At 35.6% G+C, this 25,374-nt stretch overlaps 1 protein-coding gene across 1 annotated transcript; it reads right to left on the reverse strand.

Moving 5' to 3' along the window:
* Positions 1 to 693: 693 nt before the first annotated feature.
* LOC117634052 (triacylglycerol lipase SDP1) lies at positions 694 to 5,446 on the reverse strand. Its single transcript, XM_034367953.1, has 3 exons — positions 2,986 to 5,446; positions 2,197 to 2,340; positions 694 to 1,949 (listed from the first exon to the last, which is right to left on the reverse strand). Exons 1-3 carry the CDS (start codon positions 4,399 to 4,401, stop codon positions 957 to 959), a joined length of 2,553 nt encoding a protein of 850 aa, XP_034223844.1. The 5' UTR covers positions 4,402 to 5,446; the 3' UTR covers positions 694 to 956.
* Positions 5,447 to 25,374: the final 19,928 nt, after the last annotated feature.

The raw sequence follows: 25,374 nt of genomic DNA on the forward strand, positions 1-25,374 counted from the left end.
TTTATTTATTTTAAATTTTAGTTTTCTTTATATACATACGCATATAAATGATAATTCACAGGATCAACGAAAATAATTCATAAATAAAAAAAGGCTAAACATGAAAGGATCAATGAAACTCAAATAACAAAATTTGGCATTATCAAACTGAACTTACAACAAATCCTGCAAATTCAAGATAACTACCAGCGCTATCTATTTTATGTTCATACAGGATGAATGAACAAAATAGAATAATCAAATTTAATTTCTCCACAATGTAAAAAGGATCTAATTCTCAATAAACTGAGTCTGGTTTCAAAACAAATAATCACAGAAAACTGATACACAAGATTGGGTGTATGCAATCAAGAAGGCATTTTCTCATGAATTGACGTTTCTAGAATGAATAAAACTAACAAACACAATACAAACTTTGATTTGTAAAGGTCAAAAGACCATGTGAATAAGATCAGGAAATAGAGATTTCCGTTTCAGTTCGTTTTCATTTTTTTAACAGACATTTAACAGATAATCAGAGAATACATGTCCATTCTTCTCTCTCTGATAATATTAATTGTCGAACTTCATATTAGAATTATCAAGAGTCAAAACTTCAATGCATTATGAAAGAAACTTAACCGATGCAACTTCACAAGTTCAGTAGACAAATGGTTTCACATATATAATCAAACTGAGAGAGAGAGAGAGAGAGAGAGAGAGAGAGAGAGATTTTTTCATTCATTGAGCCATATGAATCTCATTTGTGTACACAAGTAATTTACAGAGTCAATGGCTTCATGGGTTCAGAATTCAGAATCAAATTCTTTATCAAGGTACTGCAGAAGCAACTGAGCCAAGTTAACATGTAGCCTTGAAGAAGTATTCTTAGTACTTATTTCAATCTGGAAAAAGTATGAACTCCTCATTCTGTCAACAATTGTTTAATAAATCTCTTAGCAAAACAGATGTTAAAATCAACCATCCACAATGCTCTGATGATTACAATCATCTACATTAGGTTGATCCGTCGACTGGCAATTGGGTGCCGTTTCTTCTAAGCAGATGTCTGAAGTGATATCAGCATCACCGCATTCAGATGCAGATCTAGCATCCATGTCCTTTTCCGGACAATCAAGTTGCATGCATTCAGCAACTTCACTGCCGTAATTTTCCATGTCATGAGTACTCCTACTTGACAATGTTAAGTCTTCTTTCTTCACAATATTGAATACAATCCCATTATGCATCCTTTCAGGCTGCAAAAGATCACCTTCAGTCACCATAATGCTCGAACCATTTACTGAAACCATACTTCCAAAATCCCTCTTATCGAATTTCGTGCTTTCGGGACTTCTGTCAGGTGTTGTACCCCTTGGGCTTTGATAATACTGATTATTGCCTCCCATCTGAAGCGTTGCTGAGTTAGGAATAGCCAGAAAACTTCTGTTCAGTTCAGCATCAATGTCCAAATTTTGGACAAAGTCGATGAATTTATTTGCTGATGTTGTTCTCATCAAAGGTCCACCTGATCTAGTCCAAGAATTAACGTCAACGCTCTCAGATTCACTGTCACTTCCATCATGTATATTGCGGTGCGTTTGAAAGTTTTTTACAGAAGGAATTGCACTGGTGGATGCACCAATACCTTGATGGATTGAGGAAGCACCATCTCCAAAGTCTTCAAGGGAACCACTTGAATTCTCACGAGCAATACAATTCCAAGAAGGAATTCTTCTTGATGCACTGAATTTGACTGTAGTAGCTAGGCCATGAGAAGAAGCTGCAGCTCTTTCAGCACTTCTTTTGAGTCTGCGCATGTGGTTGAGAATTACAACACACTCATCAAGAGCAAGCTCAGTGCCACAGTTTGCTTTTATGGCCGACAGCTTCTCCCAAGTGCATCTTCTACCTTGGTTGGCTGCCTTTTGAAGTTCAATATATGTTGGATTTTGTATAATTTTTGAGTACTGGTAAATAAGTCAGAAAAACAAATGGCTAGTTAGTCTCCATCTAAAGGATTATTCGAATTGGTCCACAAGAGAAACAAAAATTTCAAAATACTCCAAAAAAAACTTAATTTTGTAATACTTTGTTCAATTTAACCAATCCAAAGTTGGTTATACTTTAAAAAATTTGTTAAGCAAGTACTATAATGTAAGGTTCCATGAAATAATGACCAAGCCTAATTCAGTAGTTAATGCTTTCTCCCCGTACCTGAGCAAGTGTGGCAGGCATAACAACAGTAACGTCACCCTCCCAATCTTGAGCAAACAGTTTCGCAAGTCCACCTAATGGAAAACCAAGTTCCAGGATCTGGTTACATCTATGTTTCACCTCCATCTCAGCAAGATGAGCAAGCTACACAGTTAAAGACTAAAATGGATTAATTCTCATGTCATCAGAATGTCGAAGTAACAAAATCATGTAACAGAATCCAAATACGATATTACAACCAGTGGGCAAGAACAGATAAGCAATCCTAGCTCAATGTCTATTCCTTTCAATAAGGTGCTTGCTGATAAACCAAGACGATAGACTATTGTAATTTATCAAGATTGTTTTTGGCAAAAGCCATTGGAACTGGAGTCCATAAAGATGTGGCCTGATGCTGAGATCAAAAGAAATATTTCCTAAGCCAGTAAATTCTAACCACAAGTTAAAACTAAATGGATTTCTCTTACTGAAATCCAAACCACATGCTGGTGATGCAGCCAAGAATTTATCATAAGCTGGTATCCCAACTGAGAGAAATCCAAACCGGCTTGGAGAATCATACAACATTTCACCAGCTACAGGAAAACTCACTTTTTTCTTCTAATTTCTACGAAGTTGTTAGGTATGGAAGAAAAACTGAGAAAAGCAGTAAGAAGGCAGAAACAAGTTGATAAGGCTAAGACCTTTCATATTCGTAACGAGAAAAATAAGAATACACAGACAACTAAAACCATTGGACAAAGACAATAATTTTAAAAAGAATCTGAATTGAGGTCTATCAATACATACCTTGGCAGCAAAGTTGCCTCCACAAGCTCTCACAAATTCCTTTAGCCTTAATAATGGTGCAATGTGAGGATTTGCCTGACTGACAATAAAATGATTAACGTTGAACAGTTCTTTCAGCTGCATCATAGGTAAATCTATCTCCAAGCTACCATCCCTCCATCTACGCACTGGCATTGACCCTGCCTCTGGACCCAAATTAAATGGAGGATGATAAGGAACAATCTCTCCACTTCTATCTTTTGCCATTAGTTCCTGAGCCTCAAAAAGGCCTGGAAAAGCACAAGAAGCTGTCACTGCACTCCATATAACAACATGAGGTGAAGTCAAGTAGTTAAGGCATCTAGGTGGCTCGTGCTTCCTTGGGGAGCAAACAGTTATCCCAAGAATTCGACCTGTCATGTCATAAGCTTCTTGGAACGTAAGATTACTCGTTAAATGCCTTAACATCATTTGCAACTGCCTGATCTCATGAACTGCCCCACGTGTCATGACCCTCTTGACAACTGTAAAAATCCCACCCATCTGATCAAAAAACTGCAATGAGTGCCAAGAATCCTCAAAGAAACTTTGGAGCTCAGGCCAAGACCTAGTGGCAACAACAGCACACATAATGGACCCCACACTAGAACCAGCAATTATTCTTGGCAAAAGCTTATGTTCCACCAGCGTTTTAACCACACCCACATGGAAAGATCCAAGAGAAGCACCCCCACTCAAAAGCAGGGCAGTTCTCCCAAAAGCATGTCTTGTTTCATGCATGAAAGCAAGCTTCTCTTCCAATGAGAGCTCTTCTGAGTCTGAATCACAGACCATTCTCAACTGAGTTGAGACCTCATCGATGTATTCCTTTATGAGTTTGGGAACATGAAGTTTCTCCTTGTGAAGCTCAGGGTTGCACATATTACCAAGATTTCTAACAAGATCTGCTCGCATGCAGAACATTATATCTCTGAGAGAACCCTCTTCACGACGGTGGTGGAGCTCTTGAAGCTTATTCCTAACTACTTCTTCATCATAAAGGTCTGATTCATTCATCTTTGGGGTCTCTTTATCAAGCATCCTAGCAGCATGAGCCCACTCCTCATAAGTCAATGCAGTTCTCATCATATTTCTCCAAAATTTCCTCCGATAAGCCATTTCAGCCTTGACTTTTACATTTGTGTATCGCTTCAACAAAAAAGCAATAATTGTCACCATTGCCAATATCCCTTGTGGATTTCGAGGATGCAACCATGAGAACATGGGAGCCAAAAAGTCCCTGCATCTATAGATGAGACGCAACAATGTACGAAACATTTGTTGCCTCAACTGTGACATTGACTTGCAAAATAAAACCCTGAAAGCAATAGTCCGACCAACAATGGTTGAAGGTCCAATAGGAAATGGATCAACACTGGCCTCATTGCTTATATCCATTTCTTTGGAGTAAGTAAAATGTCTGTATTTTTGTCGTTGTAGCAAAGGTATATGTCCTTGGTCAACAAAGCTGAAGGGTTATAAAACCTACGACAGCTCTTATAACTACAAATGTGGTTTTAGCTCTCCAAGTTTACAAAAGAATGAGGAAGGCAATTGAATGACAAACGAGTCCTGGCAGTAGAATCTCAAATTGAATTGTACAGAATTAAAATAGAAGTCAATGAGATATGATTCCAAAAGTTCAATTAAGATTTATCTATTGCTTCAAGCTTTAGCTCAAATGAAATAAAACGGTACCCAACAAACCAAACAAGGAAAACCTAATTGCAAATTAAATATCTGTTACCAAATTCTCCAACCGCTTTAAATCTTGAAGCTTTCCAAATTCCTGAGAAATCCCCCTCCAAAACCAATGGAAAAGTCACAACTTTGACCCCAAACCCTCAAATTGCCAACACCCACCAGCTCAAAAGCTTGGTGGGTTTCCAAAACCTGCCCAACCAAGCCCCAATGAACCCCAAGAATTTCAAATCCACAAAATTCAACCCAGAAAACTTGATCAGTAAACCAAACAAAAACCGACCTCCCAAATCAGAAACCCAACTGGGTTTTGCCTCAATTTCTCAGGAGCAATCAAATTAAAAGCCAAATCGGTTCTCAGATCAGAACCCAAGTTTCTCACTGCCTGCTAAAGGAACCCCAAGAGATTGAAATTCCAAGCAACAAATAACAGGTAAGCGAACTTCAACAAATGGAACCCAATACACCAATAGATTGGATTGGATGGGATTTATGGGAAGTATTGGGAATTGTGAATGGATAAAGATATCAACGTGATGGCGACGCCGCTCTGATGGGTTTGAATTGGATAGGGAAATCTCTTTTATTAAAGGCAGATAAGGTGGCGGAGAGACCACTCCGCGACCTATCCGACAAAACTATATTGATTGTTGGAAGCTTCTATTTATATTGCTATTTCAGGAAAGTGACAAACAAGATGGAACGCCAAGAAAAAGAGACGTAACAAAACTTCGAAATTTTTTTGGTTGATTGTAAGAAAGCAGAGGCTTTGATTTCGCGTAAACGAAAGCGCTTTTGGTTGCTTACAAGCTAAAAACAATGGCGTTAAAGATGACGACCGAAAAATAGAAAAATTCGACATTAGAATTAGAATAGAATAGGAATTCCACATATTATAAACGGAAAAGATTATGTTGTTGCATCGGATGGAGAAATTTTTTTGGTCTGACAAATCTCCTTGCAATTATTGGTTATTTATGTTATACCTCACACATTAATTTGGTCTCGTCGTGAAGTTCGGTAAAAGTTTTTATTAAATTGATGACGTGGCATGTATGTGGTTCCCACATATCCATTGAGATCAAGCCGCGTGAATCCAAATAAAAAATATTTAAAAATAATAATTTAACTTTAAAAAAATAAATAAATATTTAACATTAAAAAAAAATTGGAAATTAAAAACATAGAGAACAAAAAATAAACTCAACCTTCCCCTCATTCCCTTTCCCCTTCCGTATCCCCCACCCTCCCATTCCCCTCATTCCCCTTCCATCTTCCCCTCCCTTCGCCTCTTATCTATCTGTTCCCACCCTCAGCCCTCTCTCTCTCTCTCCCTCATCCCCCTTCTCCTGCAAACCCCATCGACCATAGACCCTTGAAGGAAACATTTTGCATTTCATGACTTGGAATGAATTTAGTCCCAACATATAACACAAAATCGTTCTAAATGGCGAATTCATTTTGCTTATTCAAGTTGAGCTAAGCCTATTAGGTTGGACCCATTTTTGGCTAAGAAAGTTGAGAAAGAGGATGTCTCTTCTACACATCAAGAACTCCAAGTTGAAATGCCAAAAACCCTAACTTCAAAATGTCAAACTATGGCTTAAATAGCCAACAAGAAGATGAGGAGAATGGGAATTTCAGCCATAGTGTTTCTTGGGCTCCTCTTGGGCTCATTTAACTTGTGTTGTCATACAACACATGTTCCTAGTCCTGGGCTCATTGGGTCCTTGGGCTATTTCACCCTTTGACCCAAAATGCCTTTAAAGCCCAAATAGAGTCCAACTGTCAAACTAACTTCACAAGTAACATTTTAATTGTGATTTGTGACTTAACCATTAATTCAAATCCTTAGTCAGAATAGTTTGACTTGGTCAACCGTTACGGTCAAACATGTTGACTTTGACTTTGACTATTGACTTTCAACGTCTTATCTTCTTTATTTGTTTCTCAAGTTTCCTTTATCTTCATTTGTTCCTCTAATCACATTTCTCGGTGTACAATCCATAGGTTCCTTTTAGTAAGGTAGTGGGTTGACTCAAGTTCTGTGAGTTGATTTGTGAATTAAATCTAATTAATTCTTCCTATTAGTAAGGTCAATTATGATTGAACCTTTTAGTACTTCCACAAACCATGATTGACACCTAACAACATGTTATGGTTATCCGAGCTTAAAAAGGGGTAGGGAAGAACCTATTCAAATTGAAATGACCGTGCAATTGAATCATTCTCTTATACAATACATCTTATTCACATTATTAGATAATAAAATCTAATCTCGAATATCCTAATGTGAATTATTCCTTTATATGATTATCCTAGTAAGATTTGAAGGCTACTTCTTTCAAATCTTATCCACTACTCTGTGCAGAGATTTGATCAATCATATCTTTGGAGTAATCTCTCTCCTTACTAAGAGTAGAGATTTGTTGTTGTACATTCATTTGTCTTCATGAATTTATTGAAAGTCCTGATAAACACTTTTAGGTCATGTCTCCTACAACATAACTGTATAGTTCCCTCTAAGACAAACAACATAGCCATAAGACATTTATGATGTTTTAGGTCTAAGGATTAGTTCGCACCATTGCAATCTATGAGTTCTATTTTGACATGTGAGTAAAAACTTCTATTTTAGAACTTATGTATTTGATCGCATTTAGTGTACTTGTTCTCGTGCAAGCATCTACACACATATCTAGATGCCACTACTATCAATGACTTGAGACCTCATCATTCTCTACGTATAGAGAAGATATCTGGTCTTGGCAGAATATCAACACCCAATTGATACTCCTACAACCATGAACATATTTAGAATTAAGGACTACGAAAAGTCTCGATGTATGCAATCTCACTACATAGTTTTGATGTCCACTTATATATTCCTAGGACTATAGTTGTTTTACTGTTATGATAATATACCAATATCTTTCTCTTATTTGATGTTGGACAATGTTGTTGTTGAAAATTTTGTCTCATTCCAAAAGCATTGGGTAGAATTTTATACTTGTAGTGATATTCTAAGCATTGACATTGTGTTCATCTTTGTCAGAGTTGTTGTATTATACTGAAATTTGGTATAATATTTAGGCGTGCAATTACCAAATCGTAAGGGAAGTTTTGCAATTAGTGTATGTACTTGGCATGCAATTGGCAAGCTTTTGCATTTTTAGAATGGATAAGTATAAAGAATGGAAGCCATAAAATGCTGTACAAGAAAACCAGTTAACTCGTGTCTTCATTCTTGCATTGATCGGCATCACTATATGTATTGATAAGAGCGACTCTGTTTATCCATGCTACATACCAAGTCTAGCTAAAGTCAATGAGATTAAAGAGTACAAATGGGGCGGGGCTGGGTTGTCATGCTTGTATCTCTGTCGGTGGATGCTATTTTTAGAAGGATAGTGTCATGTTTAGGAGGGAATTGGCGGGCTAGGAGGTGAATAATTTTATATTATCAAACTAAATGATTATTATAATTCCTTGTGATTGGGTATTTTGGTTGTCATAAGTAATAGTGGTACGTTTTCTGTGTATGTGTGTAGAGATGGGTGATATAATAAATTTTTTTTCACAAATTTGGTTCAGGGTATACCTCCAAGGTCTTTCACAAATTGAAGTCTTCATAAGGAGTTCTCTTGTGGGGAAGTGGCTTTCTATCCGTTGTTGCACGAGTCACTATTCAACCCCTTGTTGAAGTAGAACTACAATACTCTATGAACAAACTACTTAAATCATGGTTACCCATTTTATCCTAGTGCCCATAAATAATTACAAAATCACATTTTTTTAAATCAATCTAAGTATAAAAAAAAAAAAAAAAAAGAAAGAAAAAAGATAATACAATGAGTCTACACAAAATAAGGACATTTAACTTCGTTATTACATCGGGAGAAAACTGAATAAAAATACAACGTAATCCCATAGTATAATAATTTATGCAAATCAAGTACTTGATTATTTTTAGCATCCAAACATGTAAACCGACAAGTGAAATTATTTAAACACATACAAATAAGCTATAACCAGTACTCATCATACCTCATTATGAGGTAGTTTTGCATGTTTGCTTGCACAAATGATTTCAACAGAGAGAGCCAAAATTTTATTGAGATTTACAAAGTTGTAAGGGAAAAGAATCAAAGACCTTTGGGATAGAGTAGAGGATGTGAAGATGGTAACAATGACTATTATACTCATTGCTGTTGGGGCTGGAGTTGTAATTTATGACTGGTTCAACATGCCGAAAATTTCTGAGCAACAGAACCAGCTGGATAATAGTGTGACTAACTTACACAAGGTTACAGACGATCTGAATAGTGTAAGTTTTTTTCCATTTACTTGTTGAAGTGAACCACAATACTCAATGAACAAACTTCTTACATTGTTGTTGACAGGACCCGACCCAAATTCTGCTTTGGAATCCGAGCCGGACCCTGTGCGTGACCGACACCTGGCGGATGTCGGACACAATGACCTAATTGCTCTTCTAGATAAAGCACGATAAAATTCTTCTACCGAAAAATCGGCAGAGTCTCCCTTGTAACTGGGTCAATACCAAAATATTTACACCTGCCAAACAAGTATATATATATATATATATATATATATATATACAACCAACTGCCAGCTTACGTATATATACATTCCAACAGTTAAATTCTAAGTCTAGGGCAAAATATCAGATCAACTACTAAGAATTTACAAAGGGGTCAATCCTTTTACAAAACAAAAGTCCTACATCAAAAAGGAAAGTGCGGAAAGTGGAAAACGGCCCGGTGGTAGATCCCTGTGCACTCCTACTGCCTGGGGGCTCAAAACATTAAAAAGGGTGAGTGGACCCAGTGGCGGATCCAGAAATTTTGCTTGCAGGGGTCAACATCTTACAGGTGCAGCTCCTTAACCCCATGTCTGTGTTGGCGGAGCTATGTTTAGATCGAGAGAAAATAGGAATGAAGATGCCATTTTATTTATGAGTTTGAAGAGAGAGGTTTAGATCGAGAGAAATGGAAAGGAAGAAAATTGGTGGAACTAGGGTTTTTCTCCCATTATTTTCTTTTATAGACGTCCATTATGACCCTTGAGCTTCACATTGTGGCATTGTGGCTTTTCGTCTCTGTGATTTCCACTTCGTGTTTTTGGGCTTTCCACCTTGAGCTACACACCCATGGCCTGTCTTTTAAAATTTTTAGAGACTTAGACCTGGATTGATTGTTTAATGACAATGAACATATTTTTAATTACCTGAAAAATAAATGAACATATTTTTGAGTTAGAGACTTAGACCGTTTGACCCCAAAAAAAAAATAAAAAAAATCCTTGGACCAACCCGTGGATTTGGCCTACTTTTCTTTATTATTTTTTTAGTTTTTTGTTGCTACAATTACATGCCCATCACTTTGTGCTTAGCGTTGCATCAGTATCTGGCCTACCATTTTTATTTTTTAAGTTTTTGCTTAGTCTAGTACATGCCCATCACTTTGCTTAGTCTAGGACTTGGTTCCAGAGCTCCTTCGCGTTGACAGCAACCACCTCATCAAGCTCACGACCTCCAGCCACAAGCAGCAGTTGCTGCTTTCCACAACCACCACCAAATGAGACACTCTTCTTCTTCTTCCTTCTCATCCCTCCTCCCCATCTCCCAGCCTCGAAAGCCCAGCACTTATAGTCCCACCCAGCTGCACACAGGTTGCCCCTTTGGGGCATTTCGTCGAATACTTTGCAAGGGTCAAGTTTGGCTGCTCTAATAGAGGATTTCAGACGTTGCAGGGGTCAATTGACCACTCTTGCTCCTCTGTGGATCCGCCCCTGAGTGGACCCAAAAACAAAGTTTAGAAAATAGCATATAAACATACTAACCCCACTGTAAAAACAGTTATACAAACTAAATTATTCTCTTTATTTTTGAAATCAATGCACTCATATAATTATATATATATAAGCCAAGCATACTCATGGTCAACATTAATTTCTTAAGGCATTGAAAACAGTTTAAAACTACCACCTAGGTGTAACCCTTATTTTCGTCAATTCCTAATATCCGTCAATTCCTTGCATTACTATGGGTGATACGTACTCGCAGGTCTCAGTGACACAAGGTCAGTCCGAGCCGCAACTCGCAGGATTTAGGGGATCGTAGTTGACCTGATCCACATTACTCGCTCCACACGAGTTCGAGTACCAAAGAACTCGTGGGGCAACTGTCAAGCATGCTGACTAAACCGAAGGCTACCAATAAAATCCGAAGGCAACATTTGATCTGAAGGTAACTTATTTACTGAAGGCAACATTTGTATATCTGGGTACAAGGTGGTTTAGGAAAATATAAAGTTTTTGAAGAAAATCTGCTGAATAATTGAAGTCCTGTAAACTCGAAAACTTGCTGCCATTTATCGAATAATTAACTAGGATTTCTTTTCAAATATCCTTTCAACGATATTCCACTCGGCAACATGCAAACCAAATATTTAAAAGCATATAACAGCTTGTAAAACACTAATCTTTGAATAAAACTTATTCAAGATCAAATACTATAACTGAACAACTGAACTGCTTAAATTCATTTATGAAAACAAAAAGTCCACTCACTGGTAGTCCGTGCTCGCTGGACCTCTTGAAGGTCCCTCCTACGGGTTAACTGGTGCGCGGGTGCCTGATTCAATGACCATAATATTATATGAATACAATATAGTATTAATTACAAAACCCTGACCCCTGGCTCCTAGAAGTACGTGCATCAGATTAAAATTGTTCATATGGCCATAAAAGCTTTCCTTCCACCTTGAATAGTTTAGCAGTATGTTGGGACTCAAAAAACGCTAAAGTCCCAAAAAGTCAACCCGGGGCCTTGCGAGTCCATGACCTCACAATTATGATCCGGAAGCCTCCAAAAGTTCCAATATACTTAGAACACATGTCCCGAGGGTTTGGTCTTGATCGGACGGTCGGATTGGTCACGATTATACAATCGGACGATTTCTAAACCCTAGCCCTAGGGTTCGTGATTTCGGAGTATCCGGAACTTTGATTCACAATCCGTCCAATCTTAAACGATCCTAGAATGGTCTAAATTAACATATCTGAAGCTGATTACGATCCAACTGCTCAACAGTATTGAACCCGGAAATCGCACAATATGTAAAATTCGTTCGAGGCTCAAACGGTATCCAAATTGAGATCCGCAAATTCCTACGTGCTCGTGACAACTGAAGGATCGCATCGAGACACAGTGCCACTTCACTACCCTAGCACACGAGCTGCCACAAGCCCCGGCAGCGCTAGGTGCACAAAGCGATTACGTATCGCCGGAAAATCTCAAAACCACGGCTCCATACTCCTACCCTAGGTATAACACCCTATTTGGAGCCACTTTTGTTCTTGGATCTACCCCAACAATTGACCGAAAGTGACCGGAATCGAGATCCCAAATCTGGCCAAATTTCAATTCGCAAATTGAATTACCTACGCTGGGAATTGATTGAATTCTACCCAACAGGCAGCTAGAACAGCTCGAGAGGTTCAGAATTCATACCTGGATCGTCGAAAATGATGGCCGGACGAAGACGAACGCAGCCGGCGAAATTTCTGTAAAAAACGGTGTGATTCCGGGCTTTTTCCGACGGAATCCGGCGGTTCCAAGGGTGGGGCTGGTCGGGAAAGGACGGGGAGCGATGGCGGTTCGATCGGGTCCGATCCCGGCGTGAACGGTGATCGGTGGTGGTGACGGCGCCACAAAATTCTATCGGATGGGGGTTTGTTGCAGAGAGGGAGAAAGCGCGCGGGGAGGGGGAGAGAGAGAGAGAGAGAGAGAGAGAGAGAGAGAGAGAGAGAGAGAGAGAGAGAGATTGAGGGAGAAGAGAGGGAATGAGGTTTTGTAAAATCTAAGTTTTCAAATTACCATTTTGCCCCTCGTAGTATTTTAACCGTAGTTTCGTCGTTAAAACACCGATTTGAGTCAACTTTGTGTCTACGAACTCGTTTCGTCGTGCTCTGCGCGACGGTGTATGTGAAAGCCAAAAAGTCAATCTTTCTTTACTAAATTATTCCAAGGGCAAAATTGTCTTTCCTTCTTTAATAAATTACTAATTAAATATTAATTAAGGTTTGGGTTATTACAGTTGTGACCCATTTTATCCTAGTGCCAATAAATCATTACAAAATAGCATTTTCAAATCAATCTAAGTAAAACAAAAAAAATGTATATATTAGATGACACAATGAGCCTACACAAAATAAGGACATTTAACTTTGTTCGTACATCGGGAGAAAATGAAATAAAAATACAACGTAATCCATAGTGTAATAATTTAGGCAAATCAAGCACTCGATGATTTTTAGCATCCAAACATGTAAACAGACAAGTGAAATTATTTAAACAAATACAAATAAGCTACAACCACTACTCATCACACCTCATAATGAGGTAGTTTTGCATGTTTGCTGGCACGAATGACTTCAACAGAGGGAGCCAAAATTTTATCGAGATTTACAAAGTTGTAAGGTAAAAAATCAAAGACCTTTGGGGTAGAGTAGAGGATGCGAAGATGATAACAATGACTATTATACTCATTGCTGCTGGGGCTGGAGCTGTAATTTATGACTGGTTCAACAGGTGGAAAATTTTTGAGCAGCAGAACCAGATGGAAAATAGTGTGGCTAACATACATAATGTTACAGACAATTTGAATAGTGTTAGTTTTTTTTCATCTATTTTAATTTTCTTTATTTGTTATAAAATTTACAATTAATTTCATCTTTTTGGGAAATAGATCACTGTCCAGCTTAACAAAACTGCACAGGAGTTGCAGAGTAAAGTGGATGTCATTCAAGCTCCCTCCCGGCCTCCATGGCCTCTTTCCTTGTTCTAGTAAAGTTATTTTAAAATTTAGTATGAAGAGTTTTATCTAGTGTAGTTTTTCTAGATTAGAGACTAAAGTTGGAGAGAACAAACGACAACATGAATTTGTTCTTTTGACAAAGACGGTTTAACCATAAGCAGCCCGGGACTATCACTTTCAGGGCTGCAAAACTTCTTTTGTATTGATATTTATACAAGTTATATATCATCTGCAACACATAATGGAATTCATTTTTCAGGTAAATTTTTATCCAATTATTGCAAAGTACTTGCGCGCTAGAGAATAGCGCTGATTGTCTTCATATAAATTTGTTGCTTTTGTAAGGATAGCTTATCAGTCTTTGCAAGTGTCATGTGATGAGGCTCTAAATTTAAAATCAATCTTTTGTCTTTTTTTTTTGTTTTTGTTTTTGTTTTGTTTTGTTTTGTACTTTGATTGGTTAGAAAATCTAGTTATAGTTCCCAAGAAATTTTAAACACACAGAAATAAGCTATAACCCCTATTTAAAATCTAAACATGTAAACCGGCAAGTGAAATTATTTAAACAGATAGAAATAAGCTACAACCACTACTCATCATACTTCATTATGAGGTAGTTTTGCATGTCTGCTCGCACGAATGACTTCAACAGAGGAAGCCAAAATTTTATCAAGATTTACAAAGTTGTAAGGGAAAAAAATCAAAGACCTTTGGGGTAGAGTAGAGGATGCGAAGATGATAACAATGACTATTATACTCATTGCTGCTGGGGCTGGAACTATAATTTATGACTAGTTCAACAGGTCAAAAATTTCTAAGCAACAGAACCAGTGAGACAATAGTGTGGCTAACTTACATAAGGTTGCAGATGATCTGAATAGTGTTAGTTTTTTCCATTTACTTTAACTTTTTTTATTTGTTTTAAACTTTACAATTAATTTCATCTTTTTGGGAAATAGATCAAAGTCCAGCTTAACAAATCTGCACAGGAGTTGCAGAGCAAAGTGGATGTCATTCAAGCTCCCTCCCGGCCTCCATGGCCTCTTTCCTTGTTCTAGTAAACTTATTTTAAAATTTAGTATTAAGAGTTTTATCTAGTGTGGTTTTTCTAGATTAGAGACTAAAGTTGGAGAGAACAAACGATAGCAAGAATTTGTTATTTTGACTAAGACGGTTTAACCATAAGCAGCCCGAGACTATCACTTTCAGGGCTGCAAAAATTATTTTGTATTGATATTTATACAAGTTATATATCATCTGCAACACATAATGGAATTCATTTTTCAGGTAAATTTTTATCCAATTATTGCAAAGTACTTGCACGCTAGAGAATAGCGTTGATTGTCTTCATATAAATTTGTTGCTTTTGTAAGGATAGCATATCAGCCTTTACAAGTGTCATGTGATGAGGCTCTAAATTTAAAATCAATCTTTTGTCTTTTTTTTTTTTTTTTTTGTACTTTGATTGGTTAGAAAATCTAGTTATATTTCTCAATAAATTTTAAACACATAGAAATAAGCTATAACCACTATTTAAAATCCAAACATGTAAACCGACAAGTGAAATTATTTAAATACATACAAATAAGCTACAACCACTACTCATCATACCTCATTATTAGGTAGTTTTGCATGTTTGCTCACACGAATGACTTCAACAGAGGGAGCCAAAATTTTATCGAGATTTACAAAGTTGTAAGGGGAAAAAATCAAAGAACTTTGGGGTAGAGTAGAGGATGCGAAGATGATAACAATGACTTTTATACTCATTGCTGCTGGGGTCGGAGCTGTAATTTATGACTGGTTCAACAGGTTGAAAATTTCTAAGCATCAGAACCAGTTGGATAACGGTGTGGCCAACTTACATAAGGTTACAGAAGATCTGAATAGTGTTAGTTTTTTCCATTTACTTTAATTTTCTTTATTTGTTTTAAAATTTTTCAATTAATTTCATCTTTTTAGGAAATAGATCATAGTCCAGCTTAACAAATCTGCATAGGAGTTGCAGAGCAAAGTGGATGTCATTCAAGCTCCCTCCCAGCCTCCATGGCCTTTTTCCTTGTTCTAGAAAACTTAATTTAAAATTTAGTATTCAGAGTTTTATCTAGTGTAGTTTTTCTAGATTAGAGACTAAAGTTGGAGAGAACAAACGATAGCATGAATTTGTTTTTTTGACCAAGGCGGTTTAACCATAAGCAGCCCGAGACTATCACTTTTAGGGCTGCAAAAATTATTTTGTATTGATATTTATACAAATTAAATAACAACTACAACACATAATGTAATTAAATTTTCAGGTAAATTTTTATCCAATTATTGCAAAGTACTTGCTTGCTAGAGAATAGCGCTGATTGTCTTCGTTTAAATTTGTTGCTTTTGTAAAGATAGCATATCAGTCTTTGCAAGTGTTATGTGATGAGGCTCTAAATTTAAAATCAGTCTTTTGCCATTTTTTGTTTTTTTGTTTTTTTGTTTCTTACTTTGATTGGTTAGAAAATCTAGTTATAGTTCCCAAGAAATTTTAAATACATAGAAATAAGCTACAATCATTATTTAAAATCCAAACGTGTAAGTAGACAAGTGAACCTATTTAAACACATAGAAATAAGCTACAACCACTACTCATCATACCACATTATGAGGTAGTTTTGCATGTTTGCTCGCACGCGCACGAATGACTTCAACCGAGGTAGCCAAAATTTTATAGAGATTTACAAAGTTGTAAGGGAAAAAATCAAAGACCTCTGGGTTTATTTGTTTTAAAATTTACAATTAATTTTTTCCTTTGGGGAAATAGATCACTGTCCAGCTTAACAAATCTACGCAAGAGTTGCAGAGCAAAGTGGATGTCATTCAAGCTCCCTCCAGGCCTCCATGGTCTCTTTCCTTGTTCTGGTAAACTTATTTTAAAATTTAGTATTGAGAGTTTTATCGAGTGTAGTTTTTCTAGATTAGAGACTAAAGTTGGAAAGAACAAACGACAGCATGAATTTGTTCTTTTGACAAAGACGGTTTAACCATAAGCAGCCCGGGACTATCACTTTCAGGGCTGCAAAAATTATTTGGTATTGATATTTATACAAGTTATATATCATCTGCAAAACATAATGGAATACATTTTTCAAGTAAATTTTTATCCAATTATTGCAAAGTACTTTCCTGCTAGAGAATGGCACTGATTGTCTTCATATAAATTTGTTGCTTTTGTAAGGATAGCATATCAGTCTTTACAAGTGTCATGTGATGGGGCTCTAAATTTAAAATCAATAATTTGTCATTTTTTGTTTTTTTTGTTTTTTTGGTGTCGTACTTTGATTGGTTAGAAAATCTAGTTATCGTTCCCAAGAAATTTTAAACACATAGAAATAAGCTACAACCACTATTTGAATCCAAACATGTAAACCGAAAAATGAAATTATTTAAACACATAGAATTAAGCTAGAACCATTACTCATTATACCTCATTATGAGGTAGTTTTGCATGTTTGCTCTCATGAATGACTTTAACAGAGGGAGCCAAAATTTTATCGAGATTCACAAAGTTGTAAGGGAAAAAATCAAAGACCTTTGGGGTATAGTAGAGGATGCGAAGATGATAACAATGACTATTATACTCATTGCTGCTGGTGCTGGAGCTGTAATTTATGACTGGTTCAACAGGTCGAAAATTTTTGAGCAACAGAACCAGTTGGATAATAGTGTGGCTAAAGTACATAAGGTTACAGACTATCTGAATAGTGTTAGTTTTTTCCATTTACTTTAATTTTCTTTATTTGTTATAAAATTTACGATTAATTTTTATCTTTTTGGGAAATAGATCACTGTCCAGCTTAACAAATCTGCACAGGAGTTGCAGAACAAAGTGGATGTCATTCAAGCTCTCTCCTAGCCTCCATGGCCTCTTTCCTTGTTAAAATTTAGTATTAAGAGTTTTATCTAGTGTAGTTTTTCTAGATTAGAGACTAAAGTTGAAGAGAACAAACGACATCATGAATTTGTTCTTTTGACAAAGACGATTTAACCATAAGCAGCCCGGGACTATCACTTTCAAGGCTACAAAAATTATTTTGTATTGATATTTATACAAGTTATATATCATCTGCAACACATAATGGAATTCATTTTTTAGGTAAATTTTTATCCAATTATTGCAAAGTACTTGCCTGCTAGAGAATGGCGCTGATTGTCTTCATATAAATTTGTTGCTTTTTTAAGGATAGCATATCAGTCTTTGCAAGTATCATGTGATGAGGCTCGAAATTTAAAATCAGTCTTTTGTCTTTCTTTTTTTTTTTTTTTTGGTTTCGTACTTTGATTGGTTAGAAAATCTAGTTATAGTTCCCAAGAAATTTTGTGGATTTCATATCCCTAAAATATTTCTGTTGGTTTTGCTATTGTCTTATGTTGTTGTTGTGTGTGTTTTTGTTTTGACTTTGTTGGATCCTTTACTTACTCTTACTTACTCTTCTCTTTGTTTGTTATATAATAAAATTTTGCAGGTGATGACATGCATATTTGTGGTTGCTGGAACAAGTTGAAATTAAGGAAGTGTATCTAATTGAGATCTTAATGGATTGTTTTGAAACTTAAAAGTACCGTGGTACTAAGAAACTTACTGATTTTAATGTATGTCATTAAATGGTGTATTGTGTGAGACTTTTGAGTGTGTGATATAAATACCAAATCACATAACAAATCTCACCCTCCTATGCCCGATTCTCATACATGCTTTCATACCTTTTTTTTAATGACCTCTAGGATAATTTCTTGTACTTTGAATTTTCGAATATTTTATATAACTATACATATATATTGCACTAACGATCTTGTCCAAAGCTTATCTTATTTATGGGAATAGAGATTTATGTGAGTTTCAAACGGGAGTTATGATGAAATCAATATATTAGGGGTCCAATATCATATGCCAAGAGATAAGTGCTACCAATTAATACTCTATGTTTTGCAAGTGTGATCGTTGCTACAAATGTATGCGATTCCAAGAAACTAACTTAGTTTGAATTTTGTAAAATAAGACAATACAAGAAACTTATTATTTTCCACTTGTTTAGTTTTGTCAAATTTTAAATAAATAAATAAATAACCTGAACTGGAAATGGAAAACAGAAATCTATTTCATGATCTTATCTACATGGTCCTTTTGTTCTTTACAAATCAGAGTTTGTATTGTGCTTGTTTACTGTTTTATTTAATCTAGAAATGTCAATTCATGAGAATGCTTTTTCTTGATTGCATACACTTATACCTTTTCTTTTCTCTATGGAATTTCTTTATATTGGTGTGAATGCCCAATCTTGTGAAACTTTAATTTGGAGAAATCAATTCTATGATTACTTGTTTGAAACCAACTTCAATTTATTGAGAATTAGAACTTTTACATTTATGGAAAAATCAAATTTGACTATTCCCTTCTAATTTGTGCATATGGATATAGTTTTCAAAATACAAATATAAATTTAATTTTTCTTTATTGAAATTAATTGTCCAGATTTTGCCTAATGGTCACACTTTTGTTTTCAATTCCTATATTTATTTTGGCAATAAAGTTGTCGGTAATGTTGAGTGATTATTTCCATTAACATGATTATAAAACTTAATTGCATTTTTGTTTTAATATTGTTAAGCTTGGCTGGAGCTTAATTCAGTTATATAGTCTTACTGCAGAAGTTAACATTTGCATCCGTTTTGGCCTAAAATGCTTCTTTGCTTTCATTTTTGAAAACAACAAATTAGTTTAAATAGATTTAATATGAATTTGCCTTAAATTGGTATTTATACTTGACATTAAATCTTGTTGTTAATTGGCGTTTAATTGCTTTTAACATTCAGTTTTATGCATTATCTTTATGTGGTTTAATGCTTTGTTCCTTCATAATGCGCACTAATGCTAATAATTTGTTTGTCCAATTTAATGTATGTTGGTAGTTTAAACACAATTTTTTGTCCTCAGAATGTGAAATCAAATTGAATTATTTGTGCTTGAACTTGTAAGTGAACTAATGTTTTCTGATTGTAAAGTTTTGACATTAGTCACATTGAGTTGACTGTCATAAAGTGTACATAGAGAAGATTCACATAAAATGATAAATTTAATATCACTGTAAGTAACAATTAACTTTGAATTTTGGTATAAAGGTTTCGACTCTTAAATCCTTTGAAGCATTTGGCCTCAGTTACGTGAATTATGTAATTACTGCAGCTAATGTTGGATATTAATTATATGTGCAAGCCAATTTAATTGACTCTGATCTCTTGAAATTTTTTTTTTTTGAAATTTAATACTAGTGTCTTAATATACCTTCAGACTTTCCTCAACTAGTGGGGGTTGAAAATTTCCTTAACTTGTGGGTGTTGTTATCTTGCATTCTTTTTGCTTTGTAATTTATTATTTATTATTTTTATTTTGTGGCCAAAGTTGGAAACATAGAAGGGATGGGTTCTAGGTAAACATATTTTAAAATGTGTGGGTTGCCTTAATTTCATAACCTTGGTATTATCTTTAAGTAATTATAAAATGAGTATTTTTGGAGAACTTGGTGTGAGTGAAGTTTTCTTATACTATGAAATTTTACTATGAGACTAATTTGTCTTAAATTTTGATATGAAAATGTGTGCAATTAATGATGGTCTTGGTACAAAATTTTGGTATAGACTTTTTATTGTCTTATAGATTCCTATTGAGAATCAAGAAGATACAATGACAACTTGGATATGCGATCATGAATTAAGCCACTTGGAGTGCACAAAATGGAGTAAGAGTAGGGGTGGCAATTTCTACACGACCCGTTACACGACTCGAAACCTGCATGGAAAAAACACAACCCGAACCCGCACGATTAATAATTGGGTAATTTTCGGGTCAACTCTTTATGACCCGTTTATTAAACGGGTGGGTTTCATGTCAACCCGCCAACCCGTTAAAACATATGTTTAATCCGTTTATTAAACGGGTCGTGTCAACCTGTATAATACACACTAACCCGCTAAAAAATGAAGAGAAATGAAGACTTCAGCACACACACACAAGGAGTTTCAAACCCCTACCATCCTCATTTCTCTCTAACATCTTATCAACCATGCTACAAACAACTTTGTGATTATATGGTATGCCTTTTGATATTTATAATGTTTCTTTTTCTTCTTTTGTTTTCCTTTGTTTTCTGTCTCTTTTCTCCTTTTTTTTCTCTCTTTCTTTTCCTTCTCTCTTCTTTCTCCTCTCTCTTTTTTTTTTCTTTTTTTTCCTTCTCTCTTCTCTCTTTTTTTTTTTTTTCTTTCTTTCTTTTCCTTCTCTCTTCTCTCTTCTTTTTTTTTTCTTTCTTTTCCTTCTCTCTTCTCTTTTTTTTTTTTTTTCTTTCTTTTCCTTCTCTTTAGTTTTCTCTCCTCTCCCTTTTTCTTTCTTTCTTTCCTTCTCTCTTCTCTCATCTCTCTCTATTTTTTTTTTCTTTCTTTTCCTTCTCTCTATTTTTTTTCTTTCTTTTCCTTATATTTTCTCTCCTATCTCTGTTTTTTATTTTATTTATATTTTTTAAGTTGTGAGTTTCTTAACATGCATGTTATTATTTATGAACTTGTTACAGGACTTGAAACCCGCACAATAAAAGACGACCCGAATCCGACACAACACGTTTATTAAATGGGTTGGATGACATGTTTATTATCCCGACACAACATGAATCAGACACGACACGACCCATTGCCAGCCCTAAGTAAGAGTATCTTGAAACCGGACGTAGTTCAGAAAATAAAATTTTAATAATTTAACAAGGGCTTTCAAAGAGTGGATGACCCCTTGAAAGAATTTTGTGGGAATTTGAGTTTTGGTGTGGTTTTGCACCACTTGGAAAATTTAGGACTTTTGTATCAATTATTTGCTAATTGATACACTTTTAGCATTAGAGAAATCTAGCTTGTGACTTTGAGACTTGGAAATCCAAAGAAACCTTCTCAATTTAGGCTTTGAGAAGTGTTGGGTCTTGGTCTTCTCAATCTTCCACCATGTTGCTTGGCCCCCACTCCTTTTTTTCTATCATGGATCCTTCTTGTAAAACAAGTTTTTGACTTTTGTAAATAAAATTTACACAAACTTGATCTTCCCTTAAGTGACATAAAGTCTCATTGAGGTGCCCCCTGAACCCTTTTTTGAGGCACGTTGCGCAAGGGTAAGAAGACTATTGGGGAGCCCCCTTTGGAAAAATGCAAGGGAAAACAACAACAATTCTATTGTATCTACTGAGCAAGGTTAGGTTCTAGACCAAAACACAAAAGCCCTGCTAATCACCCATTGTTTGGGGTGAGATGATGCATACACAAGAACCACAATGCATTCGATCACATGCTACATGTCAAAGTCATTGACCATTTATCTTACAAGGTAGATATTGGTAATTATTGTGAGCTCATTTGATTAATTTTTGTTTTTATGTTTTGTTTTGTAAGCATCATTTTGTTTTTATGTTCAATTAATCCAGTTGCGTGCTAAGTAAATCCTTTGCAATTTGATGATTGTTGGGAGTATGTTTAGTTTTCCTTAACTTGTTTTTGTAAATCTAATTGCATTTCAAGTTTTCTGAATATGTTGCATGGAAAGTATTCTTGTGACTAATTCAATGTTTGACACTTGCAGAATTCGGGTAGCCACATTAAGGCATGCAAAAAATGACAAACTTTGTGGTTTATGGTTTCAAAATCATTTGCCTGGTCCAATGAAGGATAAAGTTAAAGCAACATGGTTATCTGAGTTTGCAAATTTACTTGCAAGAAAGAGAAAGAGAGACAAACACCTCATTATGGCATTGGCAGAGCGTTGGTGGGACACTACACATACATTCCATCTGGATGAGGTCGGGGAGCTTACAATGACCCCAAAGCACTTTAGTGCGATCACTGGTTTACCCGTTTGTGGGAAGCCTTTAAAATATAACATGGAGGCCCACACAAACACTAAGGAGGTAGTGAGGTTATTCGTGAACTCCATTGCAAACATAATTAATATCAAGATAAAATACAAGTATATTAGGGATAAGTATATAGAATGGAAGCCATAAACTGCTGTACAAGAAAACTAGTTAACTCGAGTCTTCATTCTCGCATTGATCAGCATCATTGTATGTATTCATAAGAGCGACTCTATTTATCTATACTACATTCCCAGTCTGGCAAAAGTCGATGAGATTAAAGAGTAGAAATGGGGCGGGGTTGGGTTGTCATGGTTGTATATGTCGATGGATGCTATGTTTAGAAGGATAGTGTCAAGTTTAGGAGGGTATTGCCAGACTGGGAGGTGAATAATTTTATATTATCAAACTAAATGATTATTATAATTCCTTGCGATTGGGTATTTTGGTTGTCATAAGTAACAATGGTACATTCTCTGTGTATGTGTGTAGGGATGGGTGATATAATAATCTTATTTTCACAAATTTGGTTCAGGGTATACTTCCAAGGTTTTGGATCCAATAGATTGCAACAAAATGCAAAACTTAGTTGATCTCTATCATCTTCAGAAATATCGTTGGTCATTCGGAATGGACCGACATTCAATCTCTTCACAATCCACTAGTGCGCAATTCCTTGTCGAATTTTCGCATTTACTTTAACTTTGAATGCATCAAAGTCTTCATAAGGAGTTCTCTTGTAGGGACATGACTTTCTATCTGCTATTGCACGAGTCACTATCCAATCCCTTGTTGAAGTAGAACAACAATACTTTATGAACAAACTTCTTACATCGTTGTGACCCATTTTATCCTAGTGCACATAAATCATTACAAAATAGAATTTTCAAATCAATCTAAGTAACACAAAAAAATATTAGATGATACAATGAGTCTACACGAAATAAGGACATTTAACTTCGTTATTACATCGGGAGAAAACCGAATAAAAATACAACATAATCCACAGTATAATAATTTATGCAAATCAAGTAATCAATGATTTTCAACATCCAATCATGTAAACCGACAAGTGAAATTGTTTAAACACATACAAATAAGCTACAATCACTACTCATCATACCTCATTATGAGGTAGTTTTGCATGTTTGCTCTCATGAATGACTTCAACCGTGAGAGCCAAAATTTTATCGAGATTTACATATCCCTTGGCATTGTCACCTTGTGCGTTAAGATTTTTGCCTTGTTTGTCTTGCCAACTTTTTGGAGGTTTAGTATTTCTAGGGTCTATTTGTCCCCCATCACCCATATTAAACATGTTATCATGTTTAACATTTACATTCATGAGGGTGTGGAGTGTTCAATGTTCTATCTTTCTCCTCATTTTTTCATGCTAACTCAGAAATATCAACTCTAATCTTGAAGAGTGATTTGTTCATATGAGCGACAGTGGCCACCAAAGTTGCCACATACTTTTTTTTTATTGAACTCAACTTTTTGGCAAAGTGAGTCATTGTTTTTGCATACTCTCTAAGACCTCCAGATTCAGCTTTGATAACAACTACCTTGTCACTTTCAAACCCCCTATTTTCTTTAGCCACTTCTTCATTTTTTCAGTCTCTACTTTCCCCTACACAATGAGTGGTGGCACAGACCTATCCATAAGTAGGCTACCATGAGCTATAGTATCAAGGTAAAACAATTGAAGGAATAACAAGAAACAACCGATGTAAACTTGATTGTTCTCTTTAAATGACTTGACACTATCCAATAAAAAATTGAATGAATAACTTGCCCAGTTTTTCCTCACTATTGCTTTGCTATTTCTTAACAGAAGCAGACATTTTAGATTCACATACATAGAAATGGTTGGACGTAGCAATGTGCATAAAACAAACATGACAAAACCAACTTTGAAAAAGTCACCTGCTTCTTGTGTCCCCACCATCATCTACTTCAACTCATTATTCTTTTAAAAGCTTCTTCCTAACCAAAAAAGAATTTCACACCTTTAAAATGTGTTGCTCATCCATGGATCTAGTGAAGTCAACTTTCAATCCTCCATTCTTAACACCCATTATGTGCACGAAGTCATCCACAAATATCTTAAGTGTTTTCCCATGTAGCACGATTGATGATTTAGAAAGGACACATTGAATGAGATACTTTTCTACACTTCATTTCGAACAACAAAACAAATCCAATTTCTTGGATGGCTGCTTTTTTCTCATCACTTAAAACATTTATGGTGTCATTTACATTCCTCAAATTGCATCGTGTGGCTATCTTTAAACAACTCTTGTTCGAGACGTGCGTTGAATGATTTTAGGTTCATACTCTACTTTTTGAGTGGCTTCCAACTGTTTCCACATATCAATGATTTCCTTCTTGGTATGAAGAAGAAAAAAAAAATTCAATCAATTCATTATAAATTGTGAGTTGTAACGTCTCTATTTAAATGTATTCTTATCAATTTCTCACCTTAATATCCAACTTCTCCACTATTTTTTGTTGCTTCATTTCATTGCCCTTTATTTTCCTTTTTAAAACATTCACATTTAGTTAGTCCTATAAAAAGTACTTAATATACGGGAAGAGATGTTTAACATTTACAGATAGTTAAAATGATTGGTCTTGTGATGTACCATATTTAACAGCAATATTGACAGAATGTAACGGTTGGATCAAATGGGCGATTAAAATAGAATTTATGTACCATTTGGACTAATAATTTAATTTAGGGACCAAAATGTAAATCGCGTACAAGTTTGAGGACCATTTGAGTAATTTACCCTTTGGATATATTTGGTTCCAGCGAAGAGCAACCCATCTAGCGAAGTTTGTCCCTTCGTAATTAGGACATCAGTTTGGCCAATGTTCCTAGTTCCTGCATATAATGTATAACTAGAGTGATG

This window comes from Prunus dulcis, chromosome 7 (assembly GCF_902201215.1).
Source record: "Prunus dulcis chromosome 7, ALMONDv2, whole genome shotgun sequence".
Taxonomy (NCBI): Eukaryota; Viridiplantae; Streptophyta; class Magnoliopsida; order Rosales; family Rosaceae; genus Prunus; species Prunus dulcis.